The sequence below is a fragment of the Chaetodon auriga genome, chromosome 2, assembly GCF_051107435.1.
Source record: "Chaetodon auriga isolate fChaAug3 chromosome 2, fChaAug3.hap1, whole genome shotgun sequence".
Taxonomy (NCBI): domain Eukaryota; kingdom Metazoa; phylum Chordata; class Actinopteri; order Chaetodontiformes; family Chaetodontidae; genus Chaetodon; species Chaetodon auriga.
Genome location: NC_135075.1, coordinates 16,259,454 through 16,281,769, shown reverse-complemented (window position 1 = coordinate 16,281,769; position 22,316 = coordinate 16,259,454). Strand labels below are relative to the sequence as shown.

The 22,316-nt window shown below is 42.7% G+C and overlaps 4 protein-coding genes across 4 annotated transcripts; 2 read left to right on the top strand and 2 right to left on the bottom strand.

The window, feature by feature from the left end:
• Positions 1 to 520: 520 nt before the first annotated feature.
• ccnd3 (cyclin D3) lies at positions 521 to 3,304 on the bottom strand. The gene is made up of 5 exons (XM_076742615.1): positions 2,776 to 3,304; positions 2,490 to 2,705; positions 1,892 to 2,054; positions 881 to 1,023; positions 521 to 676 (listed from the first exon to the last, which is right to left on the bottom strand). Exons 1-5 carry the CDS (start codon positions 3,010 to 3,012, stop codon positions 521 to 523), a joined length of 915 nt encoding a protein of 304 aa, XP_076598730.1. The 5' UTR covers positions 3,013 to 3,304.
• A 333-nt stretch (positions 3,305 to 3,637) lies between these two features.
• bysl (bystin-like) lies at positions 3,638 to 8,823 on the bottom strand. The gene is made up of 7 exons (XM_076757799.1): positions 8,425 to 8,823; positions 7,900 to 8,056; positions 7,634 to 7,772; positions 6,778 to 6,911; positions 6,511 to 6,671; positions 4,434 to 4,536; positions 3,638 to 4,306 (listed from the first exon to the last, which is right to left on the bottom strand). The coding sequence occupies exons 1-7, from the start codon at positions 8,687 to 8,689 to the stop codon at positions 3,952 to 3,954; spliced, it is 1,314 nt and encodes a 437-aa protein (XP_076613914.1). The 5' UTR covers positions 8,690 to 8,823; the 3' UTR covers positions 3,638 to 3,951.
• A 22-nt stretch (positions 8,824 to 8,845) lies between these two features.
• med20 (mediator complex subunit 20) lies at positions 8,846 to 11,219 on the top strand. Its single transcript, XM_076757811.1, has 4 exons — positions 8,846 to 9,090; positions 9,356 to 9,501; positions 10,459 to 10,712; positions 10,798 to 11,219. Exons 1-4 carry the CDS (start codon positions 9,077 to 9,079, stop codon positions 11,017 to 11,019), a joined length of 636 nt encoding a protein of 211 aa, XP_076613926.1. The 5' UTR covers positions 8,846 to 9,076; the 3' UTR covers positions 11,020 to 11,219.
• A 2,319-nt stretch (positions 11,220 to 13,538) lies between these two features.
• Positions 13,539 to 21,584, top strand: usp49 (ubiquitin specific peptidase 49). Its single transcript, XM_076757770.1, has 7 exons — positions 13,539 to 13,862; positions 15,627 to 15,749; positions 15,902 to 17,373; positions 18,693 to 18,900; positions 19,320 to 19,428; positions 19,631 to 19,836; positions 19,924 to 21,584. Exons 3-7 carry the CDS (start codon positions 15,967 to 15,969, stop codon positions 20,025 to 20,027), a joined length of 2,034 nt encoding a protein of 677 aa, XP_076613885.1. The 5' UTR covers positions 13,539 to 13,862; positions 15,627 to 15,749; positions 15,902 to 15,966; the 3' UTR covers positions 20,028 to 21,584.
• The last annotated feature ends 732 nt before the right edge of the window (positions 21,585 to 22,316 follow it).

The window sequence follows — 22,316 nt, the reverse complement described above, 5'->3', positions numbered from 1 at the left end:
GCTGTGTTGAAACCATGAAGGAAAGTCTACTGAAACCCGTCAGAACTCTCCAGATACAAAGCTAATTTTACAATTTCCATGAATTTAGATACATCCAAAATCTATATGAATTATAATTCATATATATTAAAAGAGATACGTTTCAAATGTGCAAACATTGCTGTTAGGATTCAGTGGAATTCAAATACCAGAATCTTTCTGTATAAATTTACATGGCCCCAAATATGAATCAAAGGCACAACCAGAGTCATATTCTCTTACAAAGCTGCTTTAGCAACTGCAAAATACTTAAAAACAAGCAGCAACGGGGTGGACAATTAAAACAAATCTCAATCATTTCTCAAACTGCAGTAGCACTACACACGTTGAACATCTCCAAAACAATCAACATGCAAACAACAATTAAGATTAAGGAGAAATGGCATTTAGACACATTTCGACTGGTATTTAGGCATCTTGTTCTGTCTCATGGCTGTTAATTTACAATTCATTTTAGCCATTCGTGGCAGGGAAAAGTGTTTTAACTTGATGTAAGTACAACATCCTGAATGTCAGCAGGGGTGTAGCTGATCTCTGAGCAGTGTGCTCCCGATCTGCAAACACTAGCCTGGAAACAAGAGGGCAGGCCGAGCTCCAACACACTCCTGAGCTGGTCATAGCAGAGGAGGACAGGTCTCTGTTCAGGGTCAGATTAAAAGAAAAACAACCAGAAGTTCAACAGCAGGTCATGGACAGACTTTCTCCGTAGAACTTGACCAATGCTACGTGCTTTTCCTCAGACTGTTTGATCAGGGTGCTTGCTAAAATGATGACAGTGTTGACAACGGGGCAAAGTCAAAAGAGATATCATGGAAAAATGTCAGTTAAACATTACCCTTACCAGATCAATGGACAAAAGGTCAGCCAAAAACTTCATAACCGAATCAGAAGCGACTGCAGCGTCCACTAACTTCAGCCTCTGTGTGGCAATGCTCACACACGCACATGCAACAGTGGAGGGCAAGAACACGGAAAACCTGCAGTCTGGGGAAAGAAGAGGAAGATCACTGACTCCAAAAAGGAAAAGAATCATAAGTAGTGTTTACTAATGAACTGACCGCCTTAAGGCTTATACATGTAAGCTATTACAACAGTGAGAAAAGTCAGTAAAAGCTACATGTAGACAATTAGATGGATTCCACCATTGTGGACACACCCTGATGGACAAAAGCAAATACTCAAAGAGGACACTTCCCAAAACCTTATAATCTGATACATTATCCTCACTGCTTCAGGCAGGAGAAATGCTGAGACAAAAAGTCAACCACTGAATCTCTGCTCAGACACCTTTCTGAGTCGGATACAATGTCGGGAGCCTGGAATTGTCTAAATTTTATGGGCTGTAATGTCATAGTGTGTCCAAAACAGCACTAACTGACTGTATCCCGGTGACCTGCTGCCTCGGGCAGCATCACAGAGATTCGTGGGAAATCAGCCAGCTGAATAGTCGGACGCAGGTCTTTCACAGCAGACAATGCAGGATTACACAAACTCAGCTCTCTGTCTCCAAAATGAACTGCTGACACATCGTAACTAAACTTATGGCTGCTTTGTGTCCATTGTCCCCTGCGTAGAAAGTCATTTAATTCAAGTTACTTTTAATGCTTTCTAACAAAAAAAATGTTATCACACTGAATCACAAGGAACACACATAAAATGGCTGCTTTTATTGCACTGCAATGTCAAAATGGCCTTAAAATTAAGCACAGAAATCACTCAATATAAAAGAATATTTGGCCAAACATGTCTTTTAAAATATTTTTTATCAACTCCTGATACATACTGTCCTCTGCTGTATTTTATTTGGAGAAAAAAACACCTCATGTGTTGGTAATTCAGTTATGTAACTCACCAGTGGCTGCCAGGGCAATGTAGGCGTGAACGTGTCTGCGTATGTTTGGAGGGTGGTGGAGCTTAACAAAGGGGAGAGCGTGAAGAATTGGCTCCAGGAAGTCAGAGGGGACCACAGAGGCCAGACACCAGTCCAACCTGGACACCACCGCCACCTCCCACTGCTGCAACACACACATTCCTCTAAACCAACCCATCAAAACACCACTGCGTGAAAACGTCCACATGAAACAGAAATTAGAGATCAGCAGAATGTCAGCCAAAAATTTTTCCCCTTTAAACCCCTAAAACTAAATGATGTCTACCATCTGATGGGACCTTTCTGGACAGCGGCTGCGTATAACATCTTATACCTAATTAACTGAAGTGAGATGAGTTGAACACTTGGGTATGAGCCAGTGATTTTGGGATGCCAGGTCTTGGTGAATATCTAAGCCCTATATTAGAGACCAGCGGTGGTTCAATTAGTTGTGTTTTGTCTCAGTCTTTATTTAGAGATATAATAGAGTGTGTGTGAGTTAATATTAGATCACTTTCTGAATTTCTGCACTTCCATTGTCCCAAATCCAATGTGTCATTTATATAAAATGAAGAGTTACCATGATGTCTGAGACTGAGATGGAGTTGTCTGTGTAGATACAAAGCTTGCTGGCAGACAGCTGGACAGTCTCCCTCATTTTGGAGGCCAGGAACATGCAAACAGCCCCTAAAAGCTGCAGGTTGGACTTTTCAATGGCAAACCGGCTCAGGTAACAGTCCAGGTAACGCACGGCCTGCGGGAACACCTCCTCCTCACACTTCTGCTCCTCACACACCTGGAAAGGAGGCGGCTGTTGTACTTCAAGTTAGAAATATAATCCGTATAGTTATGACTGATTTGCATACCTGAAACATCCACACTGCCAGTGTCCTCCGCATGTACGGCTTGATGTCCCTCTGGACTCTGCCGAAATACGCTGACACCTGGCAGGTCTTCTCCATGGCCGTCAGGTGGTGCAGTGCTCTCGGGTCGCTGGTCACGACGTGGTCGCAGGCCGCGCGGAGAACCACATCACGCCTCACTTGGCTGCCATTTGTATCTGGGGATCGACTCTGAAGCTGGTCATCTTTATAAATATCCATTCGGCAAAGTTAAATGCCGTAGCAATCAATGTGGTTTGGAGAAATCGTTAAAACATAAATGAACCGTTAAGCGCCATGCTGCGTCGGTTTAGCTAACTTTAGCAAGCTGAGCTAAGCTAAGCTAACTGTCCCGTAACTTTAGCTCACGGTTCTTCGCTTAAAAGGCGTCCTGTTGAGTCATAACAATCCCGTGAGAGGCTCACGTGGGTGTCATATATCCTTTTTTTGTGCCAAAATTGAGAACTTTCATCCTGGTTTATCAGAAAAATCTAAAATTAGTCAAAAATGTCAACCTAGTGTAGCAGTATCCGGTTCTGTGGGCTACTGACCGAGCTGTCAGAGGCCAGCAGCAGTCAGGGGCTAACTCCAGTCAGCTCTAATGTATCTAGTGCTTGACCCTCAGGGTTAATATGGTCCACAAAATCTGGTACACTTACAGTATGGATATGTATTTCCTATATGGAGATACTAATTTTTTGAAAACCAGGCTGCCACTAGTTGTGTCATGACGGCTGGTTCGGCCATGTCACGATTCATCCCTGCTGTCTGTCTCTTCGCCATCCATCTGGTGTCATGCTTAAACAGTTGTGAACATAAAATGCAGAGAAACACATGATCCTTGAACAACTTTTAAGGACTCTTAGTTTTTAATCCAAACTGTTGCTTCAAAACACAAAAGTTGCTCTTAATCAAATGTACATGAATACCAGTCTTTGCCGGGCGATCACCGCACTGCAGCTGCAGGAGAACAGATTCATGATGTGAAATTACAACAGCTTCATCACTACTGATGTGTATCCTCAAATCAATCCAAGCTGGGAGCTGAAGTATGGCTCCTAAGACACTGCCACCAAAGTTTTCCTCATGTTGAAGGAACCATCAATCCTTTACGTCAGATGAGAGGAGGAGGAGGATGTGCCAGACCAGACGGAATCCTCCTCAGTCCATTTCAACTGTAACTGGGAGCCCAATCTCAACATCCCTGGACTCAGAGTTTTGCAGCTCTCTGCGGATCTCTGCAGAGATCTGAGGGTGCGTTTGAATCTTGAGCAGCTCCAGCAGCGCTGTCTTCTGCTCGGAGGCCAGGTCAGCCTTATAGCGCTGAGCCAGGGTGAGTAAACTCTGATGCCACAGCACAGGAAGCACACGTTTTTCACTGCGGAAGGACAGGAAGTGGGCCACCAAGGCATCCAGGACACGGAAAGGCAGGGCATATTTCTTGTCGAGCAAGAGTCGCAGGAAAATGCTGTTGGCACCGTTGTATTCCATCTCTGCCAACTTAAGCATTGCAGCACTGAAAGACAGGAAAGACAGTGCGTGTTATACAACCCTCCCATGTTATACAACCTTCACCACACTTTTACTTGCCAACAATATAAATTACAAAGAAATTTGGCTGAATGTGTGAGCAGAAACCTCACCTGGAGTGCAGCACAGGGATTGAACACTTTGTGAGTATGCTTCCAATGATGATGGCTTCCCTGAGAGTACATGTCCCAGATTCACACAGAGGAATCAGGATACCTGTTTGACAGCAGAAATACCAAGTATTAAAACAGTATTCGAGCACTATATTGACATATGGTGGGCAGAGGGGAAAAAGGCTGATGCAGCAGAGGTGGTGATAAATGTGACTTTTAGTCCTTTGTAAAGGGATTACACTGACTAAAGCACTAAAAACACACCTCCAGTAATGCAAGTCAGTAGCATCCTCCATAATGTCCATGGTACAGATTCTCAGGATTAAGACTCGACCGCGCTGGAGCAGTGAGTATGGCTGGCTGCATTTGAGTTTACAATACTGTGCATTGACAGCGTAACACTAAATCCCTTCAATCTGGGTTTAATTACCGCAAGACTTTGATGTGAAACATCCATGATTTTTTTTTTTTTTTTTTTTTTTAGTATTTAGGAACTTCTGTACTTCACTCAGTCATATTGAGGACACCATCAGCAAGTCAGACATTAACAATATGAAACTGACTTTGAAATTAAAAATAGGCAGACTGCCCCTTTAATATAAACCCTTACAGGTACTTATGATTCACATACCAATAGCTGTTCTGCTTACTCTGATTCAAAAGAACACAGTCCAGACAGTTCATGATGGGAATGTCTGTAGAATTTGTTTAATTATCTGTAGGAGATTCTAATTTTGATTTAACTGACAAAAGGTTGATGTGTTGCAGTCAGCAAAAAAAAAAAAAAAAAAAAATGGTGGCAGTGTAATTGTGTAAGATCTGACATTATATTGCCCACTATGTATTACACTTAATGATTACCCAAGGTCTAACTCTGTGCTGTGTTAAGTTTACTTTCGTTTTTGTTCACATGATAAATGATGATAATAAAAAAAAACACCTTCAAGTGTGTTCATTACATGGAAAAACATCAAATAAAGAATCCCTTCATCAGTTCAACTTATTAAATATTTAAATTAAATTAAATGAACTCCAATAATGGAAGAGTTAATGGAAAACACCAGCGGCTGGCAGTCAGTTAGCTCTCTGACTCACGGTCTATGGAGCACAGTGGATCTGTGAGCAACACTGACACTTAGTGGTGTTTTCTCATACTGCTGGTTTTCAAAATTTGGGTCACGGATGTTTGGAGATAGTAGTCCCATCAAACTGGGACAGTTTGTTAACACACAGGACCAACAGGATTAAATGAGAAAAAAAAACCCTCAACCATCACTGGACAAATTCATTCTAGATATATGAAGGATGATCTGACCCAATTAAATTGGGAGTGTTTTAATTACTGTGCGTCCAGAGCCAATGGTGTTATTTACCCTGTGGACACCAACTAATCCTCTGTCAGTGTCCTAAGAATAAAATTTCTAAATTTAGAGCTGAAATTAAAAATGTGACACGGCCCAGAAAGCTCGTATTTTCTTCCTTGCATCAAGCTGTCAAATCCTCTCTTTCATTCCCTTCACTTTATTTTCCAGGGGTCACATGTGACCAGAGCTTAGCCCAGCCTTCACACAGCATTTAATCAAACAATAACTAGTAATGCCTAACGAGATGGCTACTGTGTACAGGACTGCAAGGCAGATCAGGAACTATTTTACCTTAACACGACTTTGATTTTCCCCTCAGAGCTCCTCTACATCACAGAGGTGGGATATTATTTAACATCCAGCTGCTGGAACCACTGAGAGCAGAAGACTGCTTTTCAGCATGGTGTTAAGTTACTCTTTAACAGACACGAGATTAATATTAGGGCTGCAACTAATGATTATACTCATTATCAATGCAATAATACCTTGTCTTATCCAACCAACAGTCCAAAACCTGATGATATTCAATTCATTTTCATGTGCGACAACAAAAAAACTGGCACAATTTCACAAAAGATTGGCTTGAAAAATGACTTTTGTGTTGGACAACTAATCAATTAAGTGGACACTCGTAGCTCTAATAATAATAATCTTCTCACCCTTAAAAAAAGAAAGCTAGTTATCCTCTAAGAAAATGTAACTTCCAGTCTCACCTTTAAACCACGCTCCTGGTTTGAACAAGGCCTTCTTCAGAGCGCTGTAGAGGTGAAAGTTGAGTCGCTTGTACTCTGTGATGTCATCCCGCACTCGGGGCAGCAGCACCAAGTTGTAAAACCTCTGAGCCATTCGCTCTTTCAGATTGGATGAGAAGATTCTGTAAGAAAAGAATGGAAATGAAACATTTCATTGTACCATGTTGAAATATTTGCAGTGCATGTGATAGCTCTGCCGGTGCGAAGCCGAGCCCAGCGGAGGCTCACCTTGTTGCTTGGTACATGGCAGCTGCCGTCCAGGTCTCAGGCTCAGTCAGGTAGAGAACCTGCTCCCAGTTTGAAAGTGCTGGGATTATTTTAAAAGCCTTCGGCAATTTACCGCTGCGATATTTGGACAGAACCTGAAGCAAGAGAACAGAAATGACATGAATCTACATGAACACTTACTTCAGATGTTTAGGTTCTCCAGAGCACCTCTTACAGAGACCCGCAGCGTGTGTGTTAATTTGTCCAAAACACCTCCACCAGTGAATAGTGCTTGGGGGGATACTGGTTCACGCACATGACACACATTGCGTCGAGCAGAGGTCTGAGCCGATAAGAAACGGCAGCTGGGGTTAACGGCTTTGCTCAAGGGCACCTCAGTACCTCTGCTTTTGCAGTGTCAAAAAAGAATTAACTTCCATTTGATGAAACGTTGTAAGACAATAAAACACTGTACCAGGCAGGTGGGTGAAGAGAAAACACATGCATCACAGGAGCCAGCTACACATGGGACCAAATTAAAAGCCATGATAAACCCTCTTAATAAGGATTTTGACCACCCTGCGTCTCCACAACACAAATACAGGTCTGAAACACCTGGATGAACACCATTCGTCCAAATCTCATTTGGTGTTTTCATGATGGTGTGGAGGGTGCTGTTTAATTCGTTGGTCCTACATCAACTGTGGCTGATCTGAACAGGGATCTGAAGCCATAGTATATGATCCACATAACTTTCAGACAACCATAGAGAGACTACTTGTTCCCTCTATTCAAGCATCTTGCATTCATTATTTTTCTTCACCCCTTCATGGAGACGTGTCTGTACACACTGTAGGTTTGGTGTAGCTTAACTCACCTTACTGACGCCTTTGTACACTTCTATTATCCTGGGGTCCAGTTGAGGCATTGGACACCCTGACACCTCCGACATCACTGTTCCTACCTCTGTCTGCTTTTCTGTAATCTTCTCCATGATAATATCAGCCAGGGTTCGTCTACAAACAACACAAAGAGAAAACACATTTAGTCACTGACAGTAGAAATTAAGCATGTGATGTGTGTCATCTAAATTCAACGCCTACAACTAGTTTCGAGATAAAGTCAGGTTAATGTTACACTTGCCTCATTGGAGGGTTTTTGTTCATGAACATTTCAATGGCCTTCTCATCGTCAGGGTCAACGACGACTTCAGTGTCACACTCAGCATCGCCGTCGCCAGCACCTGCTGCTCCCAGCGCAGGCCACTCCTCGTCCGAGTCTGCATCCTGAGAGCCAGAGCCTAAAATTTGATGACAAGATTAAAATAGTCTGCTGGATCTTCACACTTTCACTGTAAGATACACACTTTGCAGTCTTTACTCTACTGAACATATTCAACATTATCCAGCTTAAATGGATTTGTTTTTTTAGTTTTGATCAAATATTCTTGTTGTGTTAAAGAACAAGTTTCCTTGTAGTGTCATTTGAAGTAAGTTCTGCATAAGTAATGATCAACACCTGAAACTACAAATTTACTTATTTCTAAAAATTTGCCAATATGGACTGTAGTGGAGTCCGGTGTTGCTAAACACACCAGACTCTATTCAAATATCTGTCAATTTCAGTAATATGGACACAGTTCATATTGACGGGGACAGACCACATTACCGAGAACAGTGACCGGTGTTTTCTTCTTCTCCGGTGCCAGGCCATATTCGGTCTGAAGCTCCTCTTGCTGGATTCGGGCCTGTTGTAAGATTTTCCGCGATAGACGCTCGTCTACGTACTTGTCCTGGTCTTCCGCCCAGCTGTCTCTGATCTTCACCCGGCCTCGGGCTCGGAGCGTGTCCGCCTGAAGGATCTGGTCCGCCAGCGCCAGCGCTCCTCCGCTCGTCTCTCCTCCTCCGCCTTTAGATCTCTTCACTTTCGGCATCACTTCAGTTTGACAGAAGACGTAGGGAAAATGTTGATATTCTTTGCTGGCATGTGCTGCCAAAAATCTGTGGCTAACTACGACTGTAAACAGTCGCTTGTTCAACACGTGTAGACGTCCATGTCCAGAGGAAGTGACGTAACTACGTAACGTAACATCGAAACTTCTTTGAGCTAGCAAACAAATGTAGAAAAGTGTTAGTTATTGTTGTTGACATTTAATTGTTTTATTGTCGATGCTTTATGCATATACAGCATCTCGAATTGTCAAGAATGTGTCTGAGGTGTTTAAAATGTTAAATGCGCCTCCATAACTGTACCGGAAGACTCACTTTTAACCCGGAAGTATTCAACCGAATGCCGAGAAAACAGTTGGAACAAAACATCAATGGGGGTCACTTGGTGAGATAATTACTTCATAATTTTATCCATATTTGAAAATGTAATAATGTTTGGAACATTTTCTCCTTAATTTACAAATAGTTTCCTCTTCAGAGTCTCGCCTCAACCATCACTCAGTTTCACTTACACGATGCTCCGCAACACAGGGAGCACCTCTGATAACGTTAGTTGCCCGTAAAAGCCACAAAGATGCTAAACGGCGCCTCTTCCCTCCAGTTTACGCCGCTGTTTTCTAACACGATGCCGTGCTCTGCCTGTCCCGCAGTGTGTGCCAGGTGCCGGTGGCTGAGGGGAAGAGTGTGCAGCAGACGGTGGACATCCTGCACAAAAAGCTGGAGCAGCTGAGTGCCGTGAAGCAGGGCAGCTTCTGTGTGGACTGTGAGACATACCATGCGACAGGAAATACCAGCGGTAACATTTCAATCTCTCCTTCTTCCTTGAGCATGTTTTTTAACTAAGTCGTGGTGGAATGTAACTAAGTACATTTACTCAAGTACTGTACTGTACTTAAGTATAAGTTTTATGTCACTTTCTAGTTCTACTCCACTACATTTCAGAGGGAAATCATTTGACAGCTTTAGTTCTTAGTTGCTTTGCACACTACACATGAATAGCTGATAAAATATGTTTTATTGTAAGTTAAACAAGCCAACACTTTATAAAAGTAGAGCTGAAACGAGTAGTTAATCAGCTGATTGACAAAAATATTTTATGGTTCCAGCTTCACGGGATTTGCTGCTTTTTCTTTGAATTATTTGAAGTTGATTTGAGTCATTTTTAAGGTTTGGACTATTGGTTGGACAAAACAAGCATTGTGAATCTAATTGTTAGCAGCAGCCCTATAAAGAATAGTCTAAATCAGCTCCACCTCAACCAGCTACAATGGTAAAATCCTGCTTTTACATTAATGCATTATTAATAAGAATCTAATGATATGATATATAATAGTGTTACAGGGGACATTTTTCTGCACATTTTTGTGTGCACATTGTCCTCATTATACTTAAGTAAGATTTTCAATGCAGGACTTTTGCTTGTAACAGAGTATTTTCACAGTGTGGTATTAGGACTTTCACTTAAGTAAAGGATCTGGATACTTCCTGTCTTTCTGATAGTTAGTGTAAAAACAGTAGGGGACTGTAAATCTTACATGCATTACAGGAGCATTACTCTGTCTCATTGTAGTGAGGAGGGATACAGGATATTCCTGTGATTTAGTGTTTAAAAAGAATGGTAATAGTCCAAGCCAAGATATCCTGAGTCTTAGTCAACATTTCTGCTCCAAAATCTCAGAATCATAAAGCAAATTGAGTGAATAAACGTCTTTACTTGGCACCTCTGACAGTCAGTCTTGCCCGTCTTTTACAGGCCAGCCCTCCAAGCTCTTATATGTGATGCACAACTCTGAAACTCCCCTGAGCTGCCTGGCTTTGTTTGAAGGCGGACCCTGCCTGATAGCCGACGCTAACTTTGACGTTCTCATGGTGAAACTGAAAAGCCACTTCCAGAATGCCAAGGGGCACAAAGTGGAGTGTCGTGGCTCCAGATACCGCTACTGTGACTTCCTGATCAAAGTCGGTACTGTGACAATGAGCTCCAGTGCCAGAGGGATTTCAGTAGAGGTATGTCCTTAAGTGAATATTAACAAGAGCAGAAACATTACGTTTTCCCACTGTGATAGCGTTAATGCTCGCTGTGTTTCCTCAGGTGGAGTACTGTCCCTGCGTGGTTCCAGGGGATTGCTGGAATCTCATGAAGGAGTTTATGCAGTCCTTTCTCGGCTCCAGTGTCCCCGAACTGCCATCTGTGTTTGCTGCCAAGCCCGAAGGACTCTTCGCACCAGCCGACTCCGTTGACACCATGACTCAGTACCTGGAGTTATTCAACAAACTGCGTAAACTTCAAATCCCAGGAAGTAACGTGCGTTGAGTTGTCACTGGCAATGGAGAGATCTATTTTTTATATTTGTTTTGATGTTGCTTTAATTCTGGTCCTGTGGATCAACATAGTATGTTGGCATTTTTGAAAGCCTGGAGTTTTTATTTGCATTTCTGGAGCCTCAGTATTGTATGACATCTTTCTATTTGATGACAACATCTTGTATTAAAGAGACCTAAAGGAGAACAGTAGCCATGGTCTCTGTGTTTCTGGCTGTTTATACTGTGATGATCCTTTATAATCATACAAACGTCCTCTTGGTGGGGCATAATCTTCTCTAGAGATGTCTAGATCTACATTGTGAACACATAATGGATAGTTTTTCTATTGGTTTATCTTATTAGATTTCCTGGAATGGGTGGAGGCTTATGTGTAATGAGTTAATAAAGTTATGAACAAGAAAAACCTTACTGAAGCACACACAAGGATGTTTGTAGATCTGTGCAGAGACTTAAGGATCTCAGTTCAATGATGGTTTACATTCAGGATATTTTTTTCATGATAGGAGAGATTTTGACTTGTAGCACTGAAATACAGGTAATGTAAATGAGGTTTTGACTTGTCAGAGGAGGAAAACTATTAAAAAAAACAATGGCCCAGTAAACCATAACAACAGCTAAATGCAATTCAGCCATCATTCATTTTATTATTTACACGTGCTTTCCACTGTGACATGTCAAAATGTATTCAGTGAAAAAGAATGAGTAAGTTTAATCAGGCAAAACAAGTCAAAACACCTGTGGGATGCATCATGGAGATCATTTTAATTCAGTTGTCATGATTACCAATGTAATATACATGCATTACATTATGTTATTGCTACTTCTGGTGCTTGACAGGTCAAAATGGCCACTGTGAGAAAGGTCTTTTTGACAGAGCCTGAGAGGATTTGCAGGGAATAAAGTGTGAATAACTAATGAAAAAAAAGCTGGCAGAGACATACAGCACTCCCATGGTGCTTCTGCAAATGACTGACTGATGGACCTGAAGATTTAAAGTGCTGTGAAAAAGTATTTTCCCCCTTCTAGATTTATTTTTTTGCATATTTGTCACACTTATGTGTCAGATCATCACACAAATTTTAATATTAGACAAACAAAACCCGAGTAAATACACAATGCAGTTTTTAAATAATGATTTTATTTATTAAGGGAAAAAGGCTATCCAAACCTGCATGACCCTATGTGAAAAAGTAATTGTCCCCTGAACCTAATAACTGGTTGTGCCACCCGCAGCAGCAATAACTGCAATCAAGCATTTGCAATAACTGGCAATGAGTCTTTCGCATCACTGTGGGGAAATTTTGGCCCACTCTTCTTCACAGAATTGTTTTCACTCTGCCACATTGGATGGTTTTCAGGCGTGAACTGCCCGTTTAAGGTCACACCACAGTATTTCAATTGGATTTAAGTCCAGACTTTGACTCGGCCACTCCAAAACCTTAATTTTGTTTTTTTTTTTTAAAGCCATTCAGAGATGGACTTGCTGGTGTGTTTTGGGTCATTGTCCTGTTGCATAACCCAAGTGCGCTTGAGCTTGAGGTCACGAACTGTTGGCTGAATGTTCTCCAAGATTTTCTGGTAGACAGCAGAATTCATGGTTCCATCAATCACAATAAGTCATCCAGGTCCTGAAGCAGCAAAGCAGCCTCAGACCATCACACTGCCACCACCATGTTTGACTGTTGGTATGATGTTCTTTTTACGCCAGATGTAACGGGACGCACACCTTCCAAAAAGTTCAACTTTTGTCTTGTCAGTCCACAGAGTATTTTTCCAAAAGTCTTGGGGATCATCAAGATATTTCTTGGCAAATGTGAGACGAGCCTTTGTGTTCTTATTGGTCAGTAGTGGTTTTCTCCTTGGAACTCTCCCATGGATGCCATTTTTGTCCAGTCTCTTTCTCATTGTTGGATCATGAACACTGACCTTAACAGAGGCAAGTGAGACCTGCAGTTCTTTAGATGTTGTTCTGGGTTCTTTTGTGACCTCCTGGATGAGTCGTTGCTCTTGGAGTAATTTTGGTAGGTCGATCGCACCTGGGAAGGTTCACCACTGTTTCCAGTTTTCTCATTTTCACATAGGGTCATGCAGGTTTGGATAGCCTTTTTCCCTTAATAAATAAAATCATTATTTAAAAACTTCATTTTGTATTTACTCAGGTTATGTTTGTCTAATATTAAAATTTGTGTGATGATCTGAAACATTTAAGTGTGACAAATATGCAAAATGGTAAGAAATCAGGAAGGGGGCAAATACTTTTTCACAGTACTGTGTGTACAAATTGTCAAAAATGTGTGGGGAAAGGTCTTTTTTTCTTTTTCAAATTATAAAAACAGTCATGTGCTGGATCATTAGTTAGCACCAATTTCATCCTTTACTAACTTGAACCAAAACCAGTTCAATGCTGGAGCCCCTCAGTCTAGATTGAAACAAGTCCCTTCCTCATGACAGCTTCAGCTCCACAATCAGCGAACAGTGTTTGAACGCCACACTCCGCAAATGCATTTTATCAGATTACCACAAACCAGCTGACGCAGGGCGAACACGGGGCTTTCGGGGACACGGGGGTCAGGTGCTCGTGGGAAGTCGTCCTCTTTGCCCGGCTTCCAGTCTAGTCTCGGTTATTGTTCCATGTGGCCTCGGTGGGTGGACGGACGGACGGTCCATCCTGCTGCCTGTTGTTCCGCCATTCCGCCAATGAGAGCCCGGCTGCCGCTCAGTTCCAGTCCAATGAGAGCAGCGGGGTCTGGGCTCGGATCTAGAGTTGGGTTGTTCAATCTGTGAGGACAACAACCAGCTCTGAGTGTACCGGATGGATGGATGTTGGCGATGGTAACGTTACCCAGCTTTTCCATTATCAGATGTTACAAATGTAGTAACGAACACAGATGAAGCCTGGCGTTCATCTACACTCCATTAACCGGCTTTCTGTGATGAAAGTCAGCGGGGAGTTTTTAACGATTAACGGCGCAGTTCGCTAGCGAGCTAAGCCGAACACTGTTAATAGTTAGTGAACGTTAGCGACCAACAACAACCGTTAGGTTAACTTCGATTGTCCTCAGCAAACGCGTTAGCCGTGTAGCTGTTAGCTAACGCTAGCTACTGTAGCAAGCTAATAACATAAATGTTAGCTACTTGGTGCCAAACGAATCACCTGTAACAACAAAGTACATTATTAGGTAAAACGGCAAAAGGCTAGGCAGCGCTAATCCTGTGCGGAGCTGCTGTAGCTAGCGGTTAGCGGCGTTAGCTAACTTATTGCTGGCAGGGCTGCCTCAGACCAACAAAGTTGGTGGATGTTCCTGGAGAGTGGCTCTCTGACTGCTCTTTGTTCTGGCTGAACATGGTGATGGTGGGGTAGCTTAGCATGGCGTTGAGAGCCAGCCAGTCTGATCCAGACAGCAGGCTTTAAAACGCGGACAGGTACAGTTGGGATATTGTAACATTTGTGAATATTAACCTCACATGCATTAATAGACACTTCCAAGAACATGGCGTCATTAGAGCAACACAACAGCACGATTTGGGTATGCAACTAACTAGGAACCAGTTGCACCGACTTGCAAGTTAATGGTGTCTTTGCGTTGAAAGATGTAGTTTTAAAAGTAGTGGATGGCTTACACAAAGAGGGAAACAGAGAGCAAGAGAGGAGCTGTGCCGCACAGCGCTGGTTCTGGTGAGGTAAACAATTACATGGATTAATCACATTATTTAAATGGACAGACAGCCTTTCTCCTTCATGCCAGCATTTCTGCCTGTAAGTTTGCCCATTTAAGAGCTTTAAATATTGTCTTGATGGCAATGAGCACCAGAAATTGTGTTTCATTAAGGGGCATATTTTCACTGCCAGACCAGCCCATATATGCATCTTAACAAATATACTGCATTTTCCCCATTATAACTATACTCTGCTTTGTTAGATCTTCAATTGTTGCCAATGATCTGTGCTATTTATTTTACCTCACATCAAATCAAGCTATGGCCCAGTATTACAGACTGTCTCGATGGCTGTTACAGGCCCTTAATATTAATTGTGTACCACTCAGCCCAAGCTCTCTGTGAAGTCAAGGAAAAGCCTCTAAAAACAATTACAGACATAAGGGAAAAAAGTGTTTTTTACACATGCTGTATATCCTGAGTCAAAAGCAAAATCCTAATCAAACTGTAAACACCCTAATTTGCCCAAAAGTTTCGCTGTCACATTCAGTTTTCAGGGTTTGGTGTTGTTTTTAATAAATTGTTCAAATTAGTGAAACAGAATTTTTCTGCCAGAAGGTTCATATAAGAAAACACTAATTTTCATAGACATAAACTTAAACCATTGCTTGTTTTAAATACTGTAAATGATCTAATATCCAATCAAAGTGTGTGTTTCCGAGAGCTTCGTAAATGCATGGTACGGAATGGAGAAATACGTAGTTTTGCGGTCTTCTCATCAAATGTCTTATTTGTACTGTTTGTTAATTGTTATTGATTTTCCTAGTTTTGATCCGTGGTCTCATTGTTAAATTAAAAATCTGTTGGTAAAAGGAGACAGCTCCTCTGTAATTAACACGAGTCGTGATGCAGCTTTGCATTATTAATTTGATTTCTCAGAATGTTCCCGTTGGTGCCGGTGGTGATGGTGGACATGGGTGATCAGGCAGAACAGTGCTGTTGAGTTCTCTGCAGATGTTGTGATGTGCTGTCCCAACCCTGATCAAGCAAACAGCTTTTACAGTAAGTATACCCTTTAATTTTCTGTCACTTTCTCTGAAATACAGTGTGTGTATAGTGTACACCATAATAAAATGTCTGCATCAGTCCTTTCAGTGCATTGTATGGTCAGTTCTTAATCTTATTTTGTCTTTTCCCCATAAATCTTACCTCAGAATGAGTTGCAGCTTGTTTACAGGACGTGTGTCCTATCACTGAGGCCACATGTGTATCAGGAGAGATGGATCGCTGTAAGCACGTGGGACGCCTTCGTCTGGGCCACGACCATTCCATCCTCAATCCACAAAAATGGCACTGTGTCGACTGCAGCACCACCGATTCAGTGTGGGCCTGCCTCAAGTGCTCCCATGTGGCATGTGGACGTTTCATGGAGGAGCACTCACTCAAACACTTTCAGGAGTCACACCACCCACTGGCTATGGAGGTGCGTGAGCTGGATGTGTTCTGTTTTGCCTGTGGAGACTATGTACTCAATGATAATGCCGAGGGAGACCTCAAACTCCTCAGAGGGGCGCTCTCCACTGTTCGCAGTCCAGGTAGACGCTCGCTACGCTCCTCGGCTGGAGGGGAGTGCACCCCCTGGGTTGGGGAAGGTGGACCTCAGCCCGCCATGCAGCTGGCCCTGCGTCACAGGAGGAAAGCGCTTCTAGGAAAGATGCTTCAGATGTGGATCAGCAAACATCAGGAGCTGCAGAATCAGCGTAAAGAGAAACTAGAGGAAGCTCGAAGACAAAAAAAAGATGTGAAAAGGAGACTCATGGAAGAGCTTGGCAATGTCCCTCCCAGAAAGAGTGCTCGGCTTCTTACTCAGGCGCCACGTTCAACCATCACACTCATTCCTCGCAAATTTCGCGACCCTCCAGAACGCCTACCTCCTCCTCCCAAGAAGCCTTCCCTCCTCACCCTGTCCCGAAAGGCTCCTCAGAATGGCAGAGCTGCCAAACTGAGGAGATACTACTCCACACACGCAGTAACCCGCCGGAGACTTGCTCCAGGTGTCACTGGTCTGCGCAATTTGGGGAACACATGCTACATGAACTCAATATTGCAAGTGCTGAGTCACCTGCAGAAATTCAGGGAGTGTTTTCTCACTTTGGACCTGTGTGAGACTGAGGAGCTGCTGGCCAAGACCAATCACTCCCAGGGGATGAAGGGGGTGACAGCAGGTGTAGTCAGCAGTAGTAACACAGCACTGTCAGGTTGCCCTCTTGGACGTATGGGGAAGGCAGGCAGTTGGAATTTGCCCATGGGCAAAAAAGAAAGTGCCCTGCCTTCCCCGCAGGCTGCAGAGTTGGTCCAGCCCAAGGAGCCCCGCTGCTCCACTCGCCAGCAGATGTCTCTGTGCCATGAGTTGCATACACTTTTCAGGGTCATGTGGTCAGGCAGGTGGTCTTTAGTGTCTCCCTTCGCCATGCTGCACTCGGTGTGGAACCTTATCCCGGCTTTCCGTGGGTACGACCAGCAGGACGCCCAGGAGTTCTTGTGTGAGCTGCTGGACAAGGTGCAGCAGGAGCTGGACACAGAGGGGTCCAAACGCAGGATAGTTATCCCCATCACCAAGAGGAAGCTATCCAAGCAAGTGCTAAAGGTTCTCAACACCATCTTTCATGGGCAGCTACTCAGCCAGGTGAGACTGTCAACACATCAGACACATGCAGATATGATATAGTGTGATTAACATGCCCCAAATTATGTAATGTTACACATACAAACACTGACATAATCACCCAATTTACACCCGGTATTTAAATGCAGTCTGTATCCCTGACCACATCTGGAGGCAGTCTGGTTTTCTTTGTGTTTGGATGTTAGGTAGGTGGAGAAGAAATCCATACTAAGTGGTGGCATCTATAAACAGCATAACAGTTTTGTTTTTAGGTAGAGTAAAATAGCTGTAGGTTGTTCAAATTCAAAGTGCGAGCAAGCGACAAGGCTGAAAGAGACACGACCGTAATTACTGATTATTCATCTGTTCTGTGCCATGAAGGGTCCAGTAGATGCGTTACTCAACAGAACTACGTGGAAAATGAAAGCAGTGCAGGCGGGACATGAATGATACACAGTGAGAAGTGTGTGTGTGTGTGTGTGTGTGTGTGTGCAGTTGATCTACTGTTAACAAGTTTTTCTAGTCACAGGTTACTGCAACAAGCCGGGATAATGACAAAGCATTAAAATACCAGGTGTAAACATGAAGGCAACATTGGATCATTTGTTATCTGCGTAACATATCCAGATACAGATCCCAATTTTGATACCAGGTGTGAATGGGGCGAATGAGTCATTGCAATACAGACTGTAATTGTGATGATATAAACTGCAGACCTGTGCACCCTTAGTTGTTCTCCCTAACCACTCTGGATGTTCTTATCTACATCCAGAGGCCCTTAACCCTTAACCTGCCATTAACAGTGACAGCGTGAGGCATCCCTGATATAAACCTGAGGCGGTGCGATTACCAAACAATGATGATTTGATTTTTTAAAATCGTCTGGAGCTGCCCTTTCACACATGTTGTACACACCTTCTCACCCACTGGAACAAACAGGTCTTTGTAGGGATCTTGTCCATAATCCCTCACACGCTTATTGTAACAATCTGAGCCTGTCAGTGGCAAAAACAAATGCATTCAGTGGACGTACTGTATATTGATGGCGTGCAAACACCTGGAGAGATGATATAGTAGCCCCTGTCTCATTCAGTACCGGCCCAATTTGTTGCCTCAGTTAGTAACTGAGACACAAAAACATGGAAAAATAAGGTCCATAGAGACAAATAATACATTTGCATTCACACATACAGCTCGCTCCTCTGAGTAATGTCTCCATAATGTCAGGGTTGCAGTGCATGTGTGAAAGGGACCTGAGTCTGTGTCATCAACAAACATGACAACTACTGACTGCTGGAGGCCTCACTGTTTTTATTCTCTTTTCGCTGTGTATTTCTTAGGTGACATGTCTGTCCTGTAAGCACAAGTCTAACACAGTTGAGCCATTCTGGGATTTGTCTTTGGAGTTTCCAGAGAGATACCACAGCATAGGCAAAGGTTCAGGCTCCACAGCTTACCAGCGCAGCTGCACCCTCACCGAGATGCTGTCCAAGTTTACGGAGATGGAGGCCCTTGAAGGCAGCATCTATGCCTGCAACCACTGCAACAGTTAGTACAATGTTTCATGCAATGCAATGTAAAGCAGTTTTTATTGAAATTATAGATTTTAAAGATGTAATTTCAAAAAATGCCTCAATCACAATGCTGCATTGTGAGCGGTTGAGTTTTGCCCCTCCAGCAGTGGGCCAACACTCCTCTGAGTGACTGAGCAGGGACTGAGGACAGTGACTCGTGGCTGGAGTGAGGAGTGTTCGTGCACTGCTGACAGGCCTGGAGGAGGCACTGACTTGAAAACTAGGCTGGCAGCCTCTGTGGAAGCCTCGTAAACTGTTTTATGTGTTTACAACAGCAGATAAATTGGAAGAAAGTGTGTCAACTCTGCACTGAAACAAAGCCTCACATCAGTAACATGCGTTTGAATTGATTTGTGGAATAACTTACCATCTCACCGTTTCATGGTTTGACAGAAAGAAGACGAAAATCATCCCACAAACCCTTAGTTCTGTCAGAGGCACGTAAGCAGCTTCTGATCTACCGTTTACCTCAGGTTCTACGGCTGCACCTCAAACGTTTCAGGCAAGTTTCTCTTCAGGCTGGTTTTCTTATAGTGCTTCCTTTTAATTCCATAACTTAAGCATTCATGACAGTGTGAGAATCCCAGTCTTGTTTATTGTCATTTTTTGTAGCTGAAAGTAGAGCCCTTAAATACAGGAATGTGTGTGTTTGTCATGATGCTTTTGAATCCTCCTGACGCTGACTCGTTCCTGTCGTATGGCAGATGGTCGGGGCGGAACCATAGGGAGAAAATCGGCGTCCATGTGGCCTTTGACCAAGTTCTGAACATCAAACCATACTGCTGCACAGGCTCAGGTCACTCTGTCCACAGAGGAGGCTATACCTACGATCTGTCTGCTGTAGTTATGCATCACGGTAAAGGCTTCGGCTCAGGGCACTACACCGCATACTGCTACAATACAGAAGGAGGTGAGGAAGAGACTGGATTTATTCAGATCAGCCTGTGAGGTCCTGCCGTTCTGCTGCATATTAACCTTTTTTTTTTTGTCTCCTCAGGTTTCTGGGTCCACTGTAATGACTCTGAGATGAAGGTTTGCAGTGTGGAGGAAGTGTGCAACACTCAGGCCTATATTCTCTTCTATACCCAGAGGTCTGCTTAGGTACCTCTCGCTGTGATGTCGACCTGTGCGCGGCAACTAAAGGCTGCATTTATGAAAATGTTCTCTGATGTTTTCCCAGATGTCATTAAACAATCACTTGAATGATTTACTAAAAAAAGATAGCAAGGAGGGCAGTAGGACGGCCACAATCGTGAGTCAAGGTGAACATTTTGGCAGCGTAATCCAGAGAGAAAGATGTTAATAATCGACTGTAATGTTGCCAAGAAAAATAATTACTGAATCGAATTAAAATTCTCTCATGGACATCTTTGGATTACGGTTGATTTTAATAAAAAAAAAAAATACTAGGAAATCAAAAACCTTTTCATAAATGAGGCCACAGGTTTCTTGGCCTATGGGACCAGCATATTGGTTAATGGCCTGAAGACTGTGGGGGCGGGTCTGATTCTGTCCTGCTGAACACCGATGTGTGTCCATGTTTCTAAAAAAAAAATCAGGCTCATGTCTGTTGAGTCTGGAACCACCCAGGCGCTCTCCTGTGACAGCATTTTACATTCAAAGACAACACTGACTCTGGATTTTGGAGCATTTTATCACAATAATGTTCATGTGCGTTTTATATATATATATTCTATATTATAAGAGGCACATCTTTCAACATCATCGTATAGTTCCACTTGAATGAAATGGATCTCGTTACATAACCGACTAAAGTCCAGACTCTGTGTTGTCTCCCTTTCACCTTTTTTAATTATTGTGAAATGTCACTTCTGGAAACTTTTGCTACTCCTCATCCCCGTGTTATTTGTATTTCATCATGTGCTCTCCTCAAGTGTACTGTTATGACTGGATACTGTGTCCTGCGCTCTCAGTGAACAGGAATCGTTTTTGTTTTAGTTTATTTTGTGGTCACTCTATGTTTCACTTCCATGAAAGAAGCTAAAAGTGGAGTTTCAGAGACTTGGATTGACGATGAGTGATGGAAAGCTGCACTTTTGAGGAGGGGCTAAAACTGTTGGTCCTATCTTTGTGATTGTTCATCTTTCAGCTCCTGTATCTTCTTTAAATGGCAGCTCCCCCTGTGGTGTAACGGTTAGACTAGTCCGAGCCCAGGTCAGGGACACTGCACCTGTGATTTACCTGCTGGAGATGACAAAGAGAGCAAAAGGGGCAGACTGCGATACTGAAGAATGTGTTTGTGGGAGACTTGGGGTACCCATTTTGAGTTGAGCACCTGAAAGCAATATATTGTACATCTTGCATCTTGACAGGAAATTAAGATAAAATCAGGAATTCTTCTGCTTGTTATACAATGTTTTTTTCTACTCTGCTGTTTCTATCAAGGTCTTTAGAATTTGCTAGATAATGTTGTGTTTGATACGAGTCAAATGCAAAAGAAATTTGTGAACTCTATGTAAAAGTTGGAACAATCTAATGACGATGAATGTCTTACTTTTTAGTGGTCAGGTGTGGCCATGCCACTGGCTCTGACCCCCCTGAGTTCTGTCTTGTACTGTAAGAATACCTGTCATAAATGTAATGGTCATATGGGTTTTGCCTGACAGTAATTATTAAAAAGACAAAGCAAATTTGAAATGTGCTTTGGGTCATGTTCATTTTGAGCTTTTTGCATGTAACTTCACTCATGTGGCCTCACAGTGTCCACAACATCTGCATTAACAGCATTATAGGAGGATGCATATCAGTAAGTTGGCAAAAGTGTTGGCAATCACAAATTTAGCATCATAACACCAACGGATACAGTGAAATACATCTGAAATAATCCACAGGATTAGCCGATTCCTATTCCTATCCTCCTATTAATTAAGCTTCTCTAAAGCCTTTTTTAAGATCTGCAGCATAAATGTAATCTGGCGCAGACGAAGACGCTGCAGATGAGAGGGCATTAAATGTAAATCTCCAGAGATTATTTTTCCTCTTAACAAGAAATGTTCCTCTGTTCCATTTTTTCCACTGATGCACCACGATGGCTTTTTACCTCATCTAATAAACAGTAAAGGTCTTCATTATAAACATAAAGTCCTGAATGCATTTGATTAAAATCATCCAAAATGTCAGGAAAATGTACCATAAACCACAATATATTGTTTGTAAGATTTTATTCATTGCTTCTGCTGGTGAGCTATGAGCCTGCTGTTGTTGACTATTAAGCTTTTGAGAAGAAATAACACATCTTCCTCTTACAGATGAAAAGCTGTCTTCATAAGCAGAAAAATGCACCACTGCTCATTTCAATACATTCATGGGTTTTAACGCTGCAGCTGTACCTGGTCTCATATGACCCGAGGCTGATGGAGACTTAAGGTG